This window comes from Cyprinodon tularosa, unplaced genomic scaffold, assembly GCF_016077235.1.
Source record: "Cyprinodon tularosa strain WSP-4 unplaced genomic scaffold, ASM1607723v1 ctg257, whole genome shotgun sequence".
Taxonomy (NCBI): domain Eukaryota; kingdom Metazoa; phylum Chordata; class Actinopteri; order Cyprinodontiformes; family Cyprinodontidae; genus Cyprinodon; species Cyprinodon tularosa.
Window position 1 is genome coordinate 144229 of NW_024038953.1, and position 21612 is coordinate 165840.

At 38.3% G+C, this 21612-nt stretch overlaps 2 protein-coding genes across 3 annotated transcripts in view; one reads left to right on the top strand and one right to left on the bottom strand.

Moving 5' to 3' along the window:
- Positions 1-2354: 2354 nt before the first annotated feature.
- On the bottom strand, positions 2355-7212 carry aqp11 (aquaporin 11). Its single transcript, XM_038288489.1, has 3 exons — positions 6422-7212; positions 4568-4684; positions 2355-3277 (listed from the first exon to the last, which is right to left on the bottom strand). The coding sequence occupies exons 1-3, from the start codon at positions 7017-7019 to the stop codon at positions 3177-3179; spliced, it is 816 nt and encodes a 271-aa protein (XP_038144417.1). The 5' UTR covers positions 7020-7212; the 3' UTR covers positions 2355-3176.
- A 2666-nt stretch (positions 7213-9878) lies between these two features.
- The window catches only part of pak1 (p21 protein (Cdc42/Rac)-activated kinase 1), a 74314-nt gene continuing 62580 nt past the window's right edge, over positions 9879-21612 (top strand). For both annotated transcript variants that reach the window (XM_038288484.1, XM_038288485.1), the window contains exon 1: positions 9879-10048. The gene's annotated coding sequence lies outside the window, so the exon portion shown is untranslated. The remainder of the gene's footprint in view (positions 10049-21612) is intronic.

Sequence of the window (21612 nt, forward strand, 5' to 3'; positions counted from 1 at the left end):
TTCCTGGGGCGATCCTTATGTTCGCCAGTTTCTTTGTAGCCCTTGATGGTTTTTGGGACTGCACTTGGGGACACTAAAAGTTTTGACAATTTTTCTTACTGACCTTCATTTCTTAAAGCATTGATGGCCGCTCGTTTTTCTTTACTTAACTGCTATTTTTTTCTTGCCATAATAACAATTCTAACAGTCTATTCAGCAGGACTATCAGCTGTGCATCCATCTGACTTCTGCAAAACACAAGTGATGGTCCCAACCCCATTTATAAAGCAAGAAATCACACTTTTTAAACCTGACAGTAGACTCCTGTGAATTGAAAACCATTTCAGCTATCCAAACTTTTGGTCTGTACTGTATGTTGACAAATTTTTTTCTTAAGTTTGATATAAATTATTTAGTTGACAAATGTTGTCGATCTTTTTATCTATATGAACATTGATTTATTTGATTTGCTAAAACCCTGATTTAGTTGTAATAGTTTGCCGTCGCGTCAGACCAACTATGGGTCTTCCTGTTGCTTCTCTTCATTAATTCTCTGCATTGTTTTCTAAGCTAGTCATCTTGAGTCCTATAGAAAACAGCTGGATATATAGTAGATATGGATTATCTGCTAATTACACTGGAAAAAAACAGCACTCTGCTGAATAAATTGATTAATTTTATCAGTCAAGTTTATCTAATTTCACTAGCTATGAAAAACCAAGATAAATCAGGTAAAGTTGGGATAAAACCCATGATCACCGTTCTACAAGGCTGCATTGTTTTAAATTCGGCCACCATCTTGGTTTCCCTTCTAGATTTTTCAACAGGCTAAATACCACACTGCTCTCTAACCACTAACACTTAACTATTAAGTCTTAATTGCAATAAAGTCACACTTGCAGCCGTGGAAGGCGCCTTAATTAAAGGTGGGGGGTATAAACAAGAAGGGCGCGTCCTCTTCCCTCCAATGGAAAAAGAAGGCAGTGTGTCTTTGTGTGTCTAGCCATGTCTCGCAGAGGGACATAAAATATAACATTTGCCCCGTCTTAAAACAAATATATATATTCAAATAAAACTATTTCAAAGAGTAACTTCGATTTTTGAATTAATTACGTCTTCTTATACCTATCTTGTGATTTTTCGTCAGTGTGACAAAGATGCAATAGATTTCAGATGCAGATGCATGCATTTCCTCTGCCATCAAACCGCTGTTACACCTGCTGCCAGCGAACCTGCCCTTAATGCAGACTATTTGGACTGATCGGTCCACTCGCCCTCTCCACTAAGTGGTTTGGGATGGCACTTAATGTGGCTGACCCTCCACGGGAACACACATACTGAAGGTTAGTGCTTAGGGCCTGGTTTGGGATTAGGCCTTAGTAACACTGCAAACCCAGAACTGCATGAATAGTCCAAATTGTACTTGCTGTTTAGAACAGATAAAACATATTATGTTAAAACATAACATAAAAGTATCGCAATATTTCATTAGATGATATTGATTAGAAATGTGCCTGAATGGATTGTAAATATTTAAAGATATTTATAGTCCAACATGTTTAATTTTCTTTTATATAACATTTAAACCTCCAGCCGGCAGTGCAGCCCCCAAGAGCAACAGCAAATCCTTTGTCATGGTAAAATCGCAATGTATTCACTGAAAAAAAAAAAAAAGCAACCACTTTTAGCATTTACTTAATCAGATTTAGTTACTTTAACACAACTACTTCATGTTAGAAGGGTAGGACATAAAACAGTGTATATTATCTGTTAATATATTGAGATACTCATTGTATAGGTAAATCACTGCGATTCATGCTCCTAATAATTATGAGGTCCATATAAGGAGCTTATTTTAAACATTGCACTGTTTTGTTTATTGCAAGGTTCTCTCATTCTAATAGGCTGAGCCCAGTAGGTACTTCTTGGCACATGGGCACATCGCGATAGTCAAAACCATTGGGTAGATTTGAATATGTTGCTACTTTTAACTAAAATGTAAGACATACAGCTTATGAACTATTAATGGATGGTATTTAACATCCATCAAAATCAGTTCTTAGAGTGTAGGTGAAAGATTTTGATAGCACTGGGTTTCTTAAAGAGCACATAGTGCGACAGGCTAAGTTATTTTAATGATCAGATAAAATATTTAGATGTTTTTGGCAGCAAAATAAAATAAAAAACAGACATTTAAAAGTTTTTGCTATGATTCCAGGGTGGCACTGCGGCCAGAGCTTATCAGGGGGCATTTTAAAGAGGCCTTCATGGTGGGGAAAAGTTAGTCCATCCAGGTTCTGTGCATCGTGAGAAAACAGCAGCTACGTTTACTATTGGGTTATGTAATTATTTCCAAGTGAAACAACAGTAAACGGAACAATTGAATCTGTTTTTATTTCACTGGAATCTGAAGGCACCAGTGAACAGCTGTGCAAAAAGTAAAGGACATGTTGTGCTGAATGTTAAGTTGCAGTACATTTCTGTTTCAGAATAACACATTAAACAATAACACTTGTTACACTTCAATGTTTGGAAATCTGTTAGAAATATTTCACATAAAAATATGTTTTTGTATATTATCCAAGAATTATTCTATCCACATATAAGTTGCATATATATATATATATATATACCCTCAAGTGTAGCCTGTTGTTGAGTGGCTCTTTAACTTAAAGGTTGGTGGTGTGACTCCACCAAATGGCTGGATTATATCATAATACTTTGGGGCTTGTTGGTTTAGTTAGAGCCAAACTCTTCTGTCCTTGGAAGGCTGCAGGTTTCCTGGTTGGAATCCTACAGAATGCTATTCTGGATTCCTAAGGGATGCTCTTTTTTTGGCATAAGACTTTTCCTTGTGTTGTAGTTGAATTTGTTTAGAAAATGAGATAAATGTTTAAACTGTCTCAGGTGTTAAAGATTATTTCTTCTTATAAAGTCAGAAAACTTCCTTAGAGAAATAATCTTATAGTATTAAGAAGTTACCTCTCCTGAATTTTAAACAAAGCCATCTATAGATAGATTACTTAAAGATTAAATTACATTTCTTTTTTACTTGTGCTTCTGATCCAAATTCTATTAAGTCTCTCAGCACTAATAGTTTTTTTTTTTCAGGCAAAGCAGCTTAGTAGTAACTCTATTTGTTAGGATTTCCATCTAATAGGCTCTGGGGTCAGCATGCCGGCCGGCCCCCTGTATGCTCATGTCTGCTTCTTGGCCCGCAGCGGGAGGTGAAGAGACGGAGACTTGGGTGAAAATGCAGGCTTGAGTTTATCTGAGAGAAGCACTGAGCTCATCATACCTGAAATGACAAGAGAATTATGAGAAATTATTTTAAAACAATTTCAGAAGAAAAATCAGTTCAAAAGTTGCAAGATGGTGATCTTATAATTTTATGAATATGTATATTAATATTAAATCAGCATGTGGCAAACTTTATATCCTGTTTTTTAAGCTTCTAATAGTGCGCCGTCTGTATTTATAAAATGAGAAGCACTTAACCTGAGAAAGAGTTTAACAGAAATATGGGAAACTGACAAGAGAAACTATAGTCAGTAACATCTAAGGTGTATCCTTCTCAAATCAACACCTTTGTTTATAGATGTTCAAGATCTGCCTGTTTTTCAGTGTAGTCCTGTTTCTCTGACTGTGACTGGCTGGATATGCTCCCTTCATCCTCTGACATGGAAGCTGGCTCAGAGCTCATCTGCCTGGCTGTGTGTTTCCTGGACAGGGCCGCCAGTGGATCTGGTTTACATTTAACTTTTTTTTTTATATATCTGCTTCTGTCTCCTTGAACCCCAGTCGGCCTCGGCAGATGACCGCTCAATCAGTCTGGTTCTGCTGCATGGTCGTTCGTGTCAAAGGGGAGTTTTTCCTCTCCACTGTCGCTACAAGCATGCTTAGTGTGAGGGATTACCTTAGAGTCAATGAGTCACTGCAATCAACTGGTTTTCCTTAGATAGAAAACGTTGAATCAATTTGACTCTATGATCTGGTTGAATTGTCTCTGTAAAGTGTCTTGAGATGTGTGTGTTGTTAATTGGCGCTATATAAATAAACTGAATTGAATTACTTTTCAGTGGATTTAAATGCAATAATAATAATAATAAAATGCAATAAACTACTCTCTTTTAAAATTAATTTAGACAAAGTGAGAGAAATGTTAAAATCAGAACTTGTGATCAAAACCTCTTACATCATAACATAGAAAGTAAAAACAAAAAACAAAAAAAAAACTATCACACTAAGTTGCAACTTTTCTAGTAGAATATAAGAGTCAGATCTGTTAACAGAAAGTCTTTTAAAAGTGTGCCGGGAAAAAAACGAGTTATGAGATTACAGCACCTAAGCAGCTTATCAGGTTTATGGTGACACTCTGAGTATAAGCATCCTGCTGAGAACTAGAAGCAGGCAGTCACACAAGACAATGATAAAAAATATAATCTGAGGTTTTTTAAGTTAGAGATGATAATCGCTCTGCTTGAGGTACTTCTAACAAAATATTCAACATTATTAAACACAATCTGACTGCTTATGAAGTGGGAGCAGCTGAAGGATTTCTTATTACTTTCTTTTTCATGGATCTTACCCAAAAGTGGACCCAACCAATACACGAAGCAGTAATCAAGGAATGAGTTTCCACTGCAGGGGAACTGTGTGGAGAAGGCCAACGCTGGGTTAAACACAGCTCCGGTCACCCTGCCACCTTAAGGACAAACAATAACACAACCAGTTAGACAGCTTCAACAGTGTTTCATCTAAAGCCTGAGGTATAAGCAGTACTGTGTTCTTCCTCGTTCACCAGCCCCCTCCCCATAGCGCTGATCACAGAGGGTCACCTTTGTCACTAATCTCCTCTCTGCATCAATTAAGGTTCTCTGAGGAGTTTCTCTGTTTCTTCTCCCCATCAGTGAATTCAACACAGGTTTCCATAATTGCTGCAAGTTTACATTTTCAGCGCTGTAGAGACCAGACATCAACCAGCAGTAGAAAAAATATTATATTTATTGCCCTTCAGTGGAGAAATCAGCTGCATCAGCAGCAAAAGGAAGCACGAAATTACACATAAAGATAAAACAAAAATATTATGATCCTCTACTTTTTTCATTTTGGTTTTCATTTTTGTGCATCTCTGCTGTTTAAGTTCCTGCCTTTGAGTTAATTTTTTTTCCCAGAACGGTCCATATTAGCTCGTTCAGGTAGTTTCTTAAAGGTATAGTGGAGGAATTTTTTTTTCTCCAGGTGGATCATCTAAATAAGTGGTTCTCCTAATTGTCAATCATTCTTGGGATTGTTTACGCAATGCCGTCCTATGTCCTCGTCCCCATTTTCATTTACTGGTGGTGAGTCTGATATAGTGGCAAAATTGCAAATCTTCTTTTGGAAAATGAGCTTGTATGAGTGATGCAAACAGCAACTGTTAAAGTTTGCATGAGGAGAAATGAGCTCATGCATGCGTTTAATAGACGTTCCCTCTCGGGAGTGGGTACAGGGTTTTGTCCTTTTTTTTAAAGTAGAGAGGTCTTTTCCAAAATTCGCAAAAATCCTCCACTATACCTTTAAGTTTTCTGTTCTTTCTAGTTTATTCCCTTAGGCCAGTATTAGTTTCTTCCCTCTGTTAATAATGCTCTGTATTTTAGCTTGAATTGAGTCAGACACAAAACAGACAAATGTTGGAAAAGTCTCTTCCCTTGGCTTTAGAAAAATACTAATTTAGAATATGGCAGTAATCTACATCTGATAAAGGTCAAAGCCAGAAAAACCCAAAGAAAACAAGCAAATAGACCAAGGGCGTATCATTTAGTACATTAAGTGAGCCTAAAAAGCCAAGGTTACAGGTTGCTGATCTAACAGATGCAAACTATGATCCTATTGTAGCACTATTGAGGCATAAGTCTGCAACGTTTAAATAATTGTTGATGTAAATTGTAAAGGCAAATTTTCATTTGCTGTAAGGGACAAATCGGTTTCAGTCTCTTCTGTCATTGTGAAAAATTCATTAAAAAATTACAAATTATCTAAAACAGGTTAAAACATCCTAAAATAAGTGTATTTTCATTTAAATAGAGGAGTTAATTATGGTGATCTGTCAAAAAAGATAAATATTAAAATAAGATAGTTAGATATTATGAATGTGAAAAAAGCGAATGAGATTTCTTTTTTATTTTAAACATAAATTATCTTAGTCTGTTGGAGAAGAGTGTACCGGCTCATATCAAAGAAAATATACATTTCTTTTGAGAAAAAAACCCTGTACATTTTACAGTGTGTTTTCAGTTAAGGAGCGATAATTATAACAGCAGCTATGGGGGCACTGGCCCCTGGTGGCCCCCTGTCTCATCGTCTGTGTAATCTTGAGGTATGGGTTTAATTCAGCTCAAATGAGGCCATAGTTTATATTAATTACATTGAGGCAGTAAAAAAAGAAAGCAACTCGGCCTACCCGCATAAACCGCTGTTGTTATGGCAGCAGCCACTGCGTGCACGCGGTATCTCTCCTCCACAGACTGTGTGTGCGTGATGACGGTCTGAACAGCGAAGGCGCACACCAGCTCCACGGCAGCAGCTTCAGGCAGAGAGGCGTGGATCGCGCTGACACACGGGAACCCGAGCAGCTTATGCCGGCTGTGCAGTCCCGACAGTCCCATACCCCAGATCACCGGCACGGCCACGCGCGCAGCCACAGCCGCGGCGAACTGGCACGCGATCCGTCCTAACGCGCACCCGGCGGAGAACCTTGCGCGGTACGCGTGCTCTAGCGCACCGCAGGGGTTTCCCACGGCTCCTCTGAAGGTGAGCCCGTGAGCCACAGACGTCACATACGTCAAGGTGAGCGCGAGCTGAGGCGGGATGCCGCCGACCTCAGAGAGCAGCTTGAGCTCGTGCGTGCAGCAGCAGAGCTGGAAGGTAGACACCAGCTCCACGGCGTAGGAGGAGAGCCCGGGGTCCGCCAGGGCCCGCACCAACATCCTGCGGGTCACATCGCTCAGCAGGACGACCACCGCAAGCACAGACAGAGATACGGCCACGTCCCCAGTCATGGCTCCGGTCTCTGGGCGGGGCTGAGCGGGTTTTCAGCCTCGGATCTGGCCGGTGGATGTTTGTATGGAGGCAGGTTAGCGCTCCTCTACCCCAGAGGATGCAGGGTCCATCCGGGACCAAATAACGCTCCTATCCCGGTGCTGCTCACATGGTGCGGAAGTAACTGAGCCTCAATGTTTTTCTCCTCCTCTCCTGCATCAGCTGCAGAGATTTCCCTTCACTGTCCTCTCTCTATCATATGTTAATAAAACCAGACTGATTCTTCATTCTATGCAAATGGATCCATTTGTTTCTGCGGGAGATAAGTCGATTATTCAGCAATTCCTGTTTATAAAAAGGAAGTTTTCCCTCTAATTACTCAAAATAAACAACCTTAAACACATGTGTTGTAAACAGGGTTAGTCTTTAATTAAAAGGTCTCACAAATTTAGAAAAACTTGCTAAGCAGGGCCTTTTTTAATTAAAATTTTATTCAAGGAACTGGAGAGCTCCTTCAGTTATCGTTATCACAGATCCTAGTTCCTCCATAAGACTCTCTACCCACCACTGTTCCCAACAACCTCAATAAATTGTTACATTCAAGCTGATTTTTGCACAGTCTGTCATTTTGCACATCTCAGATATTGCTGCTATTTTCAAATAGCCATTACTGTAAAAATGTCCATAGATATTGGTTATTTATTCTCCAGGTTCACAGTTTTCTATTATTAAAACAATTTACAGTACAGTATTTTATTTGTCTATTTTTTTAGCTCTTCACTATTATGTTATTCTTATACACCTTTCTAAGGTCCACATTTGTGTGGCCATTTTTTCTGCAACCTTTTTGCAGCTGTAAACACCAGAATTTCCCCATTGTGGGACAATAAAGGGATTTTCTATTCTATTCTATTCTGTTCTATTCTATTTAACCAGAAAAATCACAGTGAGATGACTAATCTCTTATTCCATGGAGTTAAGACAGCAGGACAGATCACAACAGTTCAGTACATTACAGACAGCTGAACCATTTTAAAAACATTTATAAACCATGGATTCATTTTCCAAACCTTTGAGCAGGAGTTAAATCTGGTCTATTGGAACCAGTTCCTTTAATTTCCAGTCTTTTTGTAAATAGTTCCATGTTATTGGGGCAGAATACCAAAATTTTATTTACTGCTATGCAGATATTTACCACAGACAGTAGCTGTGATTCTTTTGAGCTTCAATGACATTGGAAGGCATCTTGAAAGCCCATTTACTATAAAACCATTACTGCTTTAATTTATATGATATAAAGGTTAATCTTAGTCAGCTCAGATGTTGAAAGAATTTCAGAATTTGACCCTTTTTAAGGTGTTGATACAAAAATGAGATAAGGATTTTGCCAAATTGATTAAAACATAAAACTAAATTATTCTTTTCTTAAACAACCACTAAGCCGTATTCTTTGTGATTGTATCCTGAACAGCTTTTTTACATTTTGAAAAATCAATAATTAATCAAAGGGATTAAAAGATAGTTGAAATTTTCATAAATTGGCACTCAGTTATTAAAATCTTGTAATATACTAAGTTAGAGTCTGTTTATTGTACTTTTTTTCAGATGCCTTTTCCAAATAGCAACACATTTTACTTAAGACATTAACTGCTGATAGATGCACATGCTTATTTTATAGAATTTCCCTCTATATTTTAGAGCATTTTGATTTAACACAGTCAAACGACCAGAGCAAGTTACTTCATATAAAAAAGAACAGAAACTTTGAATATGAACAAGTAATTTTGATTTCTTAAAGTTCTACTTGCATATAAAATACTTATTAATGGAGAATTGAGTCTATTCGTTTACAAAATCAATTAACTAACATTCTGTACATTTTTTCTAATATATTTTTCATTCATTTTGTTTTTATCCACAAAAATAATCTAAGAAATTGTGTACCGGTATTTGAAATGTTTGGCCCATGCCATTTTGTGGACATCTAACTCTCTCACCACTAGATGTCACTGTCTCATCACTTCTCAATCTACATCGCTTCAACGTTTGCAGCAATGGTTGGCACTGCGTCTCCACCCTGGGTTTTAATATTTTCTTTGTCTATTGTAAGTGTAAGTTCTAATTTACATTTTCCTTCAAAAGTCTAAAATTCTTAAAAGTCTATTATGTTACTACGAAACATAAATTCAGCATTTCAGGTACACGGTACAATTACAAATAACAATTTGTGGTAAGAAATGTCTAAACTGTGACATATTCAAATTAGAATAGCGCTCCAATGAGGCCCAATAATAAAATCAAATGTACCTTTTAAAAACAACATTTTAGAAAGAGTTACTAGTAGGCTACTTATCAACAATCCTAATTCCTATATTAAAATGTCTGTTCTTTATGTATAACCGTGTAATATAAATTGTTACACTTTCTTAAGCTGTATAAGCGATAACTCAGCATCATTATGAATAAAACAGTCTCTGTACTCTATGTTTTGGCTTGCTTAGTGAATTGAGAACTGATATAAATGAAGCTTTTATAAATTTAAATGTACTTTCCCTTGTGATTTTTTAAGGAAAAAAACCCTTTTGTAGCTAATTAAAGTCAAAGATATTTATAAAGTCTAAAATATTTCAAGATCCACAGGTAAGGTAAAAGGTTGCACCTGAACGCAACGCAACATTTTGGAGATATCGTCATTGTCTTTGAACGTACCATCGCTGAATCTTTACCGGCAAATTTGGACCCGCCTCGATTTTTGAAATGACGTTTCTCTCAGCCAATGATAAGCGTGGAAGACCCCCGGATGACCAATTATATTCTTGGAATCACGTCACCGAAGGCGGGCCTTTCTTTGCAGCAGGCTCCGCTAACAATAGCCTGGGCTCGTCAAGTTCTCTGGTTAAAAAGGAGCAGCCAGGAGGGCGGCGGAGCGGAGCAAGTCTGAGCCGACAGGGAGAGACAGAGTTTGGTGGATATATGAGACGGTGTGACACACTGACGGAAAATTACCACAAAATAATTTCGGGATTTACATTTGCTGACAGACCAAGTGGTGAGTATTTTTTTACTATTTTTCCAGCCGTTGGTGCGGATTCAGCAGGCGCGGCGGTGCGCTTTGATCTAAGAGGCTAATTTCCCTGATAATCAGAGGGTTAGTGCTTACTGTAGTGGACTAGGAGCACAACATTGCCTTTGTGTTCATTTTCTACACGCACAGTCCCATGCTGGGTGATGGACATGCACTTAGTGTGGACTTTTAGTCTGGAACGGTGAGGTTTTAGCAGGAGGCGTGGGTGGTGTGATTATTTATTTTATTTTACCGGCTACCTCCCAGATCTCCACTTGGCTGAGTGAGTTTAACTGTGCAGCTGAAAGCATGAATGAATGAATGAATGAACTCTTCACTTTCTCACTGCATAGCTGTCTTCTGTTTGACCCTAACAACACAAATTAGACCCTGGGATTGTGTTAATGTAATCCTGAAATCAAATACAAAAAGGAAACATGTTTAATTACATTTTTGGGGGGTTGAAATTACTCATAAGTATGCAGTGTGTGTTTAAAAAATAAGATATGAATTTACCTATACATTGCAAGTGCAATGCAGGTTACATTACGGGCTGTTTTATGCGGATGATTATGAAAAGGCAGTGATAAAGTATATAGTTGTTTTTTTTTTTCAGAAAAAAAGGAAAATCTGAATTATGTGACATGCATTAGTAGTTAGTCCTGAGTCATTATGTTGCAGCTTTTACTGTGACAACAGCTCTAAGTGTTTTGAGGCATGTCTGTACCTGCTTTGCACATCTAGAAACTGGCATTGTTGTCCATTCTTCAAACTAACAATGGATGAGTCTGTAAAAAGCAACTTTAACATTTTGTCATAATTTAATTGTTCTGGACTATAGATTGATACAGTTTTTTATAAAAGTCTGATATCGATTAGTTTAACAAAAGTCATACCGATGCCAGATCTATACTGCTGATTTTTTTTTTGGTGTGTGTGTGTGAGTCTCCCTATGTTTACATGATCACAATGTTAACACATTTGCAGAGTGGTGGCCTAGTGGTCAGGGCATAGAGCTTGGAATCCTGAGGTTATGAGTTTGATCCCCACTCCCACAAACGGCCACTCTATGTCCTTGAGCAAAGACCATTAACCCCACACTGCACTGCATGATGGCAGCCCACTGCTGCTCAAGGGGATGGGTTGAATGCAGAGGAAAAATCTCCAATCTGCGATCAATAAAGTTAAATTATTATTTACTGCTTTACTCCAATCCGTTCTGTTAAAGATCCAGTGTTAGACCATTTGTCCTGCTTCAAGGTGAAAAAAAAAAACTAAAAGAAAACTAACCAGCTTCCCTGTCACATCTGAACAAAACTATTCCCATATCATGATACTGCCACCCCTGAGGAGCTTTACAATAGTTTGTTTTATGAAGGCAAAACATTCAGTTTTTGGCCTCATCTCAGCATCTTTGTTGGGTTCCTTCCTCTTTTCTATTTGTAGAGAGCATGACAGATTTTCTTAGTAAACCGTGGATTTCAGCAGAGTTACCTTGAGCCTCCTAACTGCCTCTCTGGTTAATTCCCTCTTTGCCTTGCCTGTCTAAATATGCAGACTGTCATGTTTTCTATTTCTGCAATTTTTCCTTAAAATTTCTGTGTTCCATTGGTTTATAGTGTTCCATGGCATTTTACAAGCTCATGACATTGTTTCCCTGGGTTTTCATGATGCTGATTTTTTAAATTATGTCTAATGTAGGGATGATCTGATCCTGTAAATATCTGAAATGGGTCTGAGATTAGCCAAAAACAAATTTTAGATCACATCTGCCTAAATATAAAAATTCCTGTATAAAAAAAGCTGATAGAAACACTGCGTCTGAATGATTCAGTTGTTCTCATACCAATTATTGTTGATGAATCTCCGTTTGAGTGGTGTCACTTGTTTGAGCCTTTTTCTAAAATTCCAGGTTACGAATGAGTTTTAAAATTATGCAGGCTTCATGCTTATATCGTGTCAGGTCAATATTGGTATCGTATTTGAAATGAAAAAGTTTCCCTAAGTTTAATGGAACAGATCCCACTAGAAATCAACCAATGATTTTGTTTTATGACCGATGCCAATAACGATTATTTTGGCATCAGTCTAACTGATCCCTGATATGTGCTGTCCGTTATTATGATTATTCCTTTTTTTAGACCAATGTTACTTTTTTCTTCCACCCTAACATAAAAAAGACAACGAAAAAAAATGCATTAGTCTCAAAGGGCAATTAAATAATGATAATAATTGTAATTAAAAACCTTTAAAGCCACCCATCTTTCACCTTTTCTGATCTTCCCTATTATGTGTCTCTCTATGATGTTAACTCACAGTAAAATGCATTAAAGATTGTAGGTATAAAATCTCAACAGACTGCAGGCCTTGGCAAAGTACTGTGTATCTGGTAAGATATCTGGTTAAAATGTAATCAAACATTCCTGTGAAGGCAGCGTGTTGACTTTACAGTGACCTCATTGTGCTTTGCACTGCCTGCTGTGTCTTTGACTGTAGAGAAGAAGCAGTTTCTGGTTGTCTAGGGTTCGTGCAGCACTGTGCTTTTTCCACATGGCTCAGCAGAAATCCCAGTACATCTTCGCATCCATGCAAGTTAATTTTGTGGGTTTGGCCACTCTGCTGCACAGACATCTGCTACATTGCATTGATTGGAAAGAAACCAGGACACGTTTGGCATTCTTTAAATTAGATTCACAAGCTAGATCTGCCCTTAGTGCTGCTTCTTGACTCTTTAGAGTCAGCACCAGCTTCTAGTCAGCTGACACATTTTCTGTTAGGGTTTCTGAGTTAATGCTCGCTGAGGCAGACAATTCGTCTCAACTGTTCTGGATTAGGATTTGAGCAACTTCAAGGAATGGTGCCTTTGTCTTAAATTGGGTATTTACCTGGTAAAGCATCCATATAATTGACTGGTGTCTTTGATTGTACCAGCGTGCTCCTTAATATCAGTACGCATGCATCATAATTAGTCATTAGGTGTTTAGGCTTTGTTAATCCATCATTTCTTTGCATACATGATATTTTCTCTTAAAGGGTCCTGATGAAGAAGAGTCTGGACATTTACGAAAGTTTTCTTTTTGAAGCCTGTCCTTTAGATTTGACTCTTAAAAATTTAAATAAAGACCTCGCATAGGACCTAATACTTTATGCCATTGTCAGCTTGCATCTTTTGCTGATGCAAACATTGTATTTTCTGGTATTTTTTTCATAGATTAAACTAAGATAGAACAAGCTGTATCTCTATGAGAAGTTGTCTGTGTTTAAGAGTCTAAATATTCAGTTTAAAATTGTTTATTGCTAAAGGTCAACACTGGTTAATCCCTTGAATTTGCTAGCAAATGTGTGGTCGATGATTCAAAGAACAAAGACTGAACTGTGTTATTAAGTGCGTATATACAATCCAACATAAAAGGAGGGCAAACCAGAAGGAGCATTTGTATTGGTAATTGTAGCAGGAATAAGTAGTGGTAGCAGCATCTACACCTATTACAGAGAGACTTTTAGCTGCCAGACTGTTATGGCCCCATGTTAGTGGTTGGACGATTTAAGTGAACAAAAGTGACAGAAAAAGCAAGGAGCTCACCTGTGATTGATTCCCAGACTTGTTCGTAAGCGGAGCTACGCTACTCAGAACATTCTTGAAAGTCCAGTTCAAAATGGGGCTATATGTTTTGCAAAAAATAAACATTTATATTATATATGCGATAATGATTCTAATTTTCCTTTGCTCTGACCACAAGCATGTAGATGATTTACTCAACCCTGAAGACGTGTTTTCCTGACTACATTGTCACAGGACTCTTACTATTGTGTGGAAAATGCTAACATTTACTTGCATACATGGATCTGATTGCTGACTGAAACTCTCTTTCCTTTAGTGTGAAGGAAAACCCACCTTTAATGTATTACCGCCACTTAAAGGTCAGAAGGGAGAGTCTTACTGCTCTTAAATGTAGTGTGATCAAAACTGAGTTCCTCTGTGTGGGAAAGTTGAGTTTTGTTAAATTGTAATTATATTGCAGATACAATTAACTTTCCAACTTTCTAGTGCAAAGTAAGGTCATTGCAGATTACCCCATTATTATGTTCAGAGATTTTTTCTCTCTCAAGAGGAGTCGAAATAAACCTATAAAAAACAAAAAATTACATCTCAACTGTACCGAATTCAAAGTAGAAAGCAGTCCATTTTTTTCTGCTTAACATACCCGAGAAAATGATCCAACTTCTCATTTTAACAAAGTTCTTGTTTTGTATTTGATTGGTACTTGCTAGGGCTCCACAGTATATCAGTGGGTAGCACTGCTGCCTTGCAGCAAGAAGGTTCTGGGTTGTATTCCTGGCCCAGGGTTTGCATGTTCTCCCTTTGACTCGGTTTTCTCCGGGTACTCTGTCTTCATCCCCAAAACCATGACTGTTAGGTTAACTGGCTTCTTTAAATTCTCCTTAAGTGTGATTGTGTGCATGAATGTTTGTCCCTGTTGTCCTGTGATAGACTGGCGACCTGTCCAGGGTTTACCTGCCAGGGTTTACCTGCACCCCTTGCGCCCCCAGCAGGGATAAGCGTGGCAGAAAATGGATTGGACTTGCTATAGCCAAGTACTAGCCTGTCAATACTTGAACTCATACTTGGGTTGGAACATTCTAGGTATATTTCCATCCCAAATTGTCTTCTAATAGTAATGGAATAATTGTTAATTTGAGTTTTTAGACTTTAAAACATGCAAAGCGTCTTTACTTTTATCCTCAGTGGTTGTTGAATTTAGTTTTTGAAGTAAACAAATATGTTAGAACCCTTTAAAAAGGATCAGTTGGAAATTCAGACCTCAGAGAAACCTGCACATATGTACAGGCCAGTAGCAGACTGCATGTCAGGAGCATCCTATGTTGAACTGAGTAGGTTTAAGAGGCTATAAAGGAGTTAAATCCAAACTTGCACCATAACTCCTCAAGACAATGATAAAATCATAATATCTGCTTTGATAGATTATTGAATCATGGGACATACTTTTCCCCATGCAGCCTTTCTATGGTAGTTGATGGATGGATATCTGGGTGTGGTGAAAGGAGTGTTTTATTGTCCCATGTGAAGCATGAGGCCTCACAGTTGTCGCCCTGACACCTCAGCAGCATGAAGGAGGGTGAAAGAAGGCAGGGAGGGGTTAATGACCCATTTGGCTCCTGCTGCTGTGACTTGGTTTCTCCAGGAAACAGCAGACCGTTGTCAAAGCATGTATGTGTTATCACTCGGTATGTTTTGGCTCCGTCTCACCTGTCATTGAAGATATTTCAAACACCCAGACAGTTTGTTAGGACTGACTGACCATAAGGAGCTACTTATTACACGGGACAAGCCAACTAGAAGACTTTCGTTCAGCTCTTGTTATTTATAATCTCCTAATCTGTCAAGGTGCTGGAAGGCAGGTTTGTTACTGCTGATCGAAAGGAGACTGGTTGTTTTATCATCTGTTTCCAGTCTTGTGATTTCCCTCAAGAGCCAAGGAAGAGCCGGGAAAATGGTGAACAGGCACATATTTCACTGCATGTTCAGATGTTCATTTACGGACCGCTGCAGTATCTGTTTGATTTTATTATTGGCTTGTTTTCACATTTGCATCCAAGTTAAAGATTGTTAGTTTTTAAAGCGTTATTATTTCTAAGTGCAGACTCATTTATGAAACTGCTACTGACATAAAACTCTAATTATCATTGATAATTCCCTCTGCTCTGCTCACTCACAGACCAACATAAATAATAAGATTGGCTGCGGAGCAGCAAAAAGCAGCCAGCAGCTGAATAATGCATAGACTGTCTGCCTGGAAGGCTGCTGAGCAGCACGGCGTCTAGACCAACCCCAGCACCAAACTATATGCCTGCTTTATTTTTTTCCCCCACGAAACCACTGGAGTGGGTCGGTCCAGAGGAAAGCTTTGATCCTGGATTGATTTTTCCATCTTGAAGTATTAAATCCACCCCACGGATGTGAAAGCAGATAGAAAAGTAAGGGTGTAAGCTGGAAATAATTGGTATGATTCAGCTTTGAAGCGATGTTTCATTTCACTAAACCTGAATCGGGTACAATGACCAATTAGAGGCCCTACTACTGATTAAAGGGGGGAGAGGTGGAGCTTCTTTCTTTGTAAATAATGATTAAATGTATGTGTAATGTTGAGACATCCCAGTAGATCTTTTCTCAGCTTTTGATGTTTTTTTATGCTGCATGTGTTTTCTAAAATTACCATATAAATGACTTGACCTTCAGAAATATGCTAAAAATCAAAATTAATCTTACTGTATTTGGCCTTAGGCAGCCATAGCCGTACCAGGGATAGACTGTAACACTAGGCTATCCAATAAAATCGACATCAGAATGGGATACCCTGCTTCACATGTCGCTTGTACTGTACATGTGGATGAGCATCTTGGTCATGAGTGATTGCAAAATGTTTAAGGAAGTGGACTGGCTGTTGAGATTTATCTCTGGTGTGAGGAAAAAAAAAAAACAGTTTCTAAAAGCCTTGCTCTGAATTTGAAGCTCTCCGTCTAGACCCTGACTGATGGTTAATAAAGACGGAGGACGATTTTTGTGTCTGGAGCAGTCAAATCATGTTATTCTTGAGTAGAGTGCAGCCTAGGTGAAAGACATGAGTCTAGTAAGACCAAAAAACATTTATTTGGCGACTACAGAGGTTTGTAAGTGGTTTTTAAAAAGGTGCTTTCATTGATGGTCTCTCTCTCTTTGGTGTGCGTTTTGCTGATCTGACCCTGTCCTCCTTCAGTCTCCTGCTTTTGGGTCCATAATGGGACATGGCTGGCCATCCCTTTTCCAGGGTTCTTGACATAATCTCCCACTTCTCCTACCTAAACTCAAGAGAACCGGCTTGCCTTGCAATCCAGGCGTTTATTCCCCTAAATTGGGTAGTCTCTGTGGAGTAAGGGGTTGTGGTGTGGAGTCCACTGAGCTGGTTTGGTCATATCCCTTTGGAAGATAAGTAGCTACGCCACAGTGTGAGCAAAGAAATTTAGCTCAACCAAATTAGGCTAGAAGACGTTATCTTCCCTCTGACCAGGAACTTATTGGAATCCCCCATAACAATCCTGAGAATCCCTCTGAGAAAAGGATGACTAGGTTTCCCTCTGGATTACCTGACCTCATGACTTCACCTCAGATTAGAGGAACTAATTGGATGTAGATGAAAGATGGAGCTACTCCTCTTCTGTAGCTATTTTTCCTAAGTAGCAGTGAGATGTTTTTCAAACAGACACCTTTAACACGCCAGCCTCTCAAAACCAAACCGGGTCGCCATTTTAAAGCGTTTAAATATAATAACTCAGAATGCATGAAAATTACACTGGTAAAATGTTTACCAATATAGACATGTTAGACATCGTTGGAAAGCTTAGATTCTCCACAATTCAACCTCCTCGTTCATTTTATGGACACAGCGAGCACCAAAGCACAATTAACACAGACCTAGCAGCATGTAAAGATGTAAACATGACAAATCAGCCACAACAAGCAAGCATCTCTTTTATAACTGCTGTTCAAAAAAGACCTATTATTTTGAAAATAAAAAAAAGCCTTTGAGTGATGTTTAAACTGATGCAGCTTTGGTGTTTTACTCACCCAATTTTCATGTATATATTCAGAAACTAAAAGGTGTTAGCTTTCAAATAATGTATCACTCATGTAATTTGGGCTTCCAGTTCCTAAGTTGTTTGCTTTTCCATTTGGGTATGCAAAATAGGTGAGAATTCCCCAAAATGAGCTGGGGATAAAGAGGTTAAGAGTGCAATTGGGTAAATGGTAAATTAGCCACATTTAAACTACAAACTTTATCTCTTATTGAAATGATTTTAAAAAAATATGTGAGCCGAATCTTATCTAAACAAGAATTTATCGACTAGATTATCTAAACTTGTAAACAGCGTTTAAGCTGTTAGTCACTGAGGTGAAGAGCAGATTAGTGCGAGCTGAAGTAAAAAGTCGATGTGATGTAGGTGCTAATCAATGACGGACTGTACTTGATGATCTTGGGGGAGGTATTCAATTAGTCCGCTTTGAACGGATCAGAGCTTTTTTCTCCCTTTTTTCTACTCCTTTTGTACAAGTATGAATAAAGACCAGCTAACTCTTCTCCGAACAAAACAAGGCCCATTTTGTGAGGTGGTCTCATCCTCTTCCAAATGGACTTTGGTGCTCCAGGTATAAATACACAGGTATCAGACCCATTAGCAGAAACAATACGAATCTTTGGACTTAGCCTGTGTAGTGGTAAACATAATGTTCAAATTATACATGTTTTGCTGTCTGTTGCTTAGCAACATGACTACCAGCAAGCCATGGATCTCCCTTGGCTTAAACAACGCATTCTCCGAAATGTCTCAAAATTTAAACTCTACATAGCCTGAGCTGCTATAGACACTCGCAGTGCTTTTGCAGCTGTAATAACATAATTGCTAAGCAGAGGTGATGCATGCAGGAATCCCATTAATTTTCCTCCATTTCAGAGTCTGTTCTCTGTCCTCTGTAGTCATTTCTGACCAATTGGAGAAATAATTGCTACATGTGTGGCTTTGCTGAGAGTTTAGTCCACTTAAAAAAATGTACATTTTGAATACAAACTGGGCCAAAAACATAACAAAAGTCAGCTTTTGGCCCGGAACAAACAAATGGACCAAAGGACTTATTTGATGTAAATACACCCTTAGCGTGCTTAATTCGAATCTGTGATCAGGTTTACAGCTGGAAAGGTTGCAGCCATCCTAACAGGAGGATTATGTTATATGAAAAAAGCCATGTCCAGATATTTTTATTAAGCCTATTAAGTTTTAAGGGACCTATGCTTAGGTGGGAGGAGAGGAAAGACGGGGCAGATTTTAATTCTGGAGATTGTAGAAGAACAAAATGCATTTTCCCAGTTCTTTAAATAATCTATTGGCTGATGACTTCCTATGGAAAGTTAGCAGCTTGCTGCACACCTGCTCCTATCCAAGGAGGTTTGATCCAGTTTCAATCTGTGTCTTCTCTTGAGATCATTCTGTTTCAGAAAAACAGTAGTTATTTGTGATATTGGCCATCCCATGTTTAACTATGAAATATAACAGATATTAGACATGACAGATGACTGTAGATAAGATAACCTTGTAGAAATGCAGAGCTTGGGCATAAAGATGGCTAAATATTTGGTTGGGGCTTTTTTTCTCTGTCATGCCTCAGCTTTACAGCCTCCGAGGATCAGCCAGCTGTTTGAAGCTGAATATTTCAGTGCTGAAGTATTGCGATCACACCCTGCTGCCTTGGAGAGATGTGATGTATTTATTTTCTTTGGTCTGATTGTGTTGGATCATCACATGATTTCATACTCTGAATCAGTTATGCGGGTTTTTGCATTTCTGCAAGGATGAGAGAAGGCTATATCCAGAGAATAACACAGTTCAGTCAATTAAAAAGCACGAGGTGAATCAGTTCATTCTGGATCTCTAAGCATATTGATGTAAATACATGACTTCCATTATTGTAAAAAACAAGATTTGTTTCAAATATGAAAATATGGCTCATGTTCTAAAACTAAACTAAGAGCTGACCTGATTCTGTTATTTATAGGGTCCATTTAGTTATTTTCAGCCTGTGTAATAATTATTAATAAAGTGTTCAGAGAAGATCCTGTGGTTAGAAAGCACACTTGCACTTAAACTAATAAAGATTGTATACGTCTTTACCCATTAGGCTGGTCAGAGTAAAATAAGTGAAACTCATTTTTTTTTATTATAGAGGTGCTATCAGGTGATCCTTTTTAGATGTTTGTAAAAATAAAGCTCATCTGTTGTAGTTAAGCTTATTTAAGTCTCATAAATACAATGAATTATCATAAGCTGTCTCCGTGTTGCGAAATGTGACTCCTTGAGAGGGGTCTGGTTGCAGACCTGCACTGTCAGGACCTGAAGTTTATTGTGGGTGTTTTATTCTAAGCATTCTCCATAAGTGCTGCTTGATTTTATTAGAAAATTAAGAGGACATATTTTATTCTGTGAGGTGAGTGCCAACTTAAATGTGCCTTTTTCCCATTTAAAGACCAAGAAAAAAGTGTTTCATATAATATTTTGGTGATTTTCTTTTCCTTATTGCAAGATTATCTTTCCCTTACAGACGTACGTTTCAAATGTGACTCCCACTGTCACTTCCTCTGAAGTTAAATGCTGCACATCATGCTGTGAAATCTGCTGTTTCGACCATAAAAACACTTCCAAGAAAATTAAATAGATAGACATTTGAAAGTTTGTTCTGTGTCTACTGTTTTTTCCAGTGTTGTGGCGAAAAAACAGAAGTTTTTGGCTATGTTGGTGATGTACCTAGGTATTCAGTAATTCACAGTGAGAACACAAAGACAAGTTCATTTAAAATCAAACTCTTATTGGCAAATCTATGTGGTCCAACAGCCAATGTAAGAACATAGCACAAACAATACTAAAAGGATAAAGTTCATGTAATATACTTGAAAACACACATAAAATATGTCTTCATAAAAGTTAATTTTGATATTTTAATGCATTTTTTAACCTTATCCAGTTGAAATGGAAAGAGGTTTTATTTCTGTCTGAGTACCATCAAAAGCCAGCATATGTCATGACAACATGTGCTCTGCATTCAGATTGCTAGGAAAATCTAGAATGCCTTGGCATCATTGGTGAATATTTTGAAGGGGACCTATTATGCCTCCTTCGAAACTTTTAAGGATAGATCTATGACCTATACAGAACATGTTTATTAAATCATTTTTTTGGCGCAGAATCCTTCTTAAAGAATATCTAGCTCCTCTAGCTATCTATGTTGGGTTATTTTCAAAATGAGCTTATATAGGCTGTAGCTGATTTAGGCAACTACACTTTTTACTTGTACTTTATACACTTTGAATTGGCTGTAAATGCCCAACGTGTAACCACACCCACAAACTGAAGAAGTGGAACCAACTGGACAACCAGCTGGGAAGCAGCAGACGTTTCTGAATGCTGAGTAAGTAGCCTGTTGTTTGTGGCAGCTTGTGCTAAGTGACTAATTATGTACATGTGTACAACCAATCATTAAGAACATGTCTGTCATTTGGAGATTCAAAACAAACAGTAGGGGCAGCACTGTCCTTCAGTCAAGGTCTTTTGGTAAATCCTCTCATTTGATGTCGGCATTTTTAAGAGTCCCTCGTGAAGTGATTCTCATCAACTACAATTGTCTTTGGCAACATGGCATAAATGGCCATTGAAAATAAAATAAAGTCCTGCGACCCTGTTCTCCATGATTAGGAAAATGTACATGGATGTTGTTTATTGCAGCCAGCAAGAAAACTTTGGCTTTTCAGGCACTGATTATGCAGCTGTAACTCTGTTCTTGTCTGCTTCATTTTTCTTGCTTCCTAATGCAGCTCCTGCTAAACCCAAAATAATCATGTGCCTGAAACCAAATCCTGCTTCTCTGTTATGCTAGGTTCACGCCTAAAGCAGCAGAGGCAGAGGTTGATGCGCATCAAGGTGCAGCAAAACGTCCCGCAGTGCGTTTT

Bases quoted from the DNA above. Each gene is read 5' to 3' on its own strand.
- aqp11 (XM_038288489.1), bottom strand. From the start codon at position 7,019: ATGACTGGGGACGTGGCCGTATCTCTGTCTGTGCTTGCGGTGGTCGTC. The intron at 4,685-6,421 runs GTAGGCCGAGTT...TTTGTCCTTAAG, and splicing joins AACAACAGCGGTTTATGCGG to GTGGCAGGGTGACCGGAGCT. The intron at 3,278-4,567 runs GTAAGATCCATG...TTGTCATTTCAG, and splicing joins TTGGTTGGGTCCACTTTTGG to GTATGATGAGCTCAGTGCTT.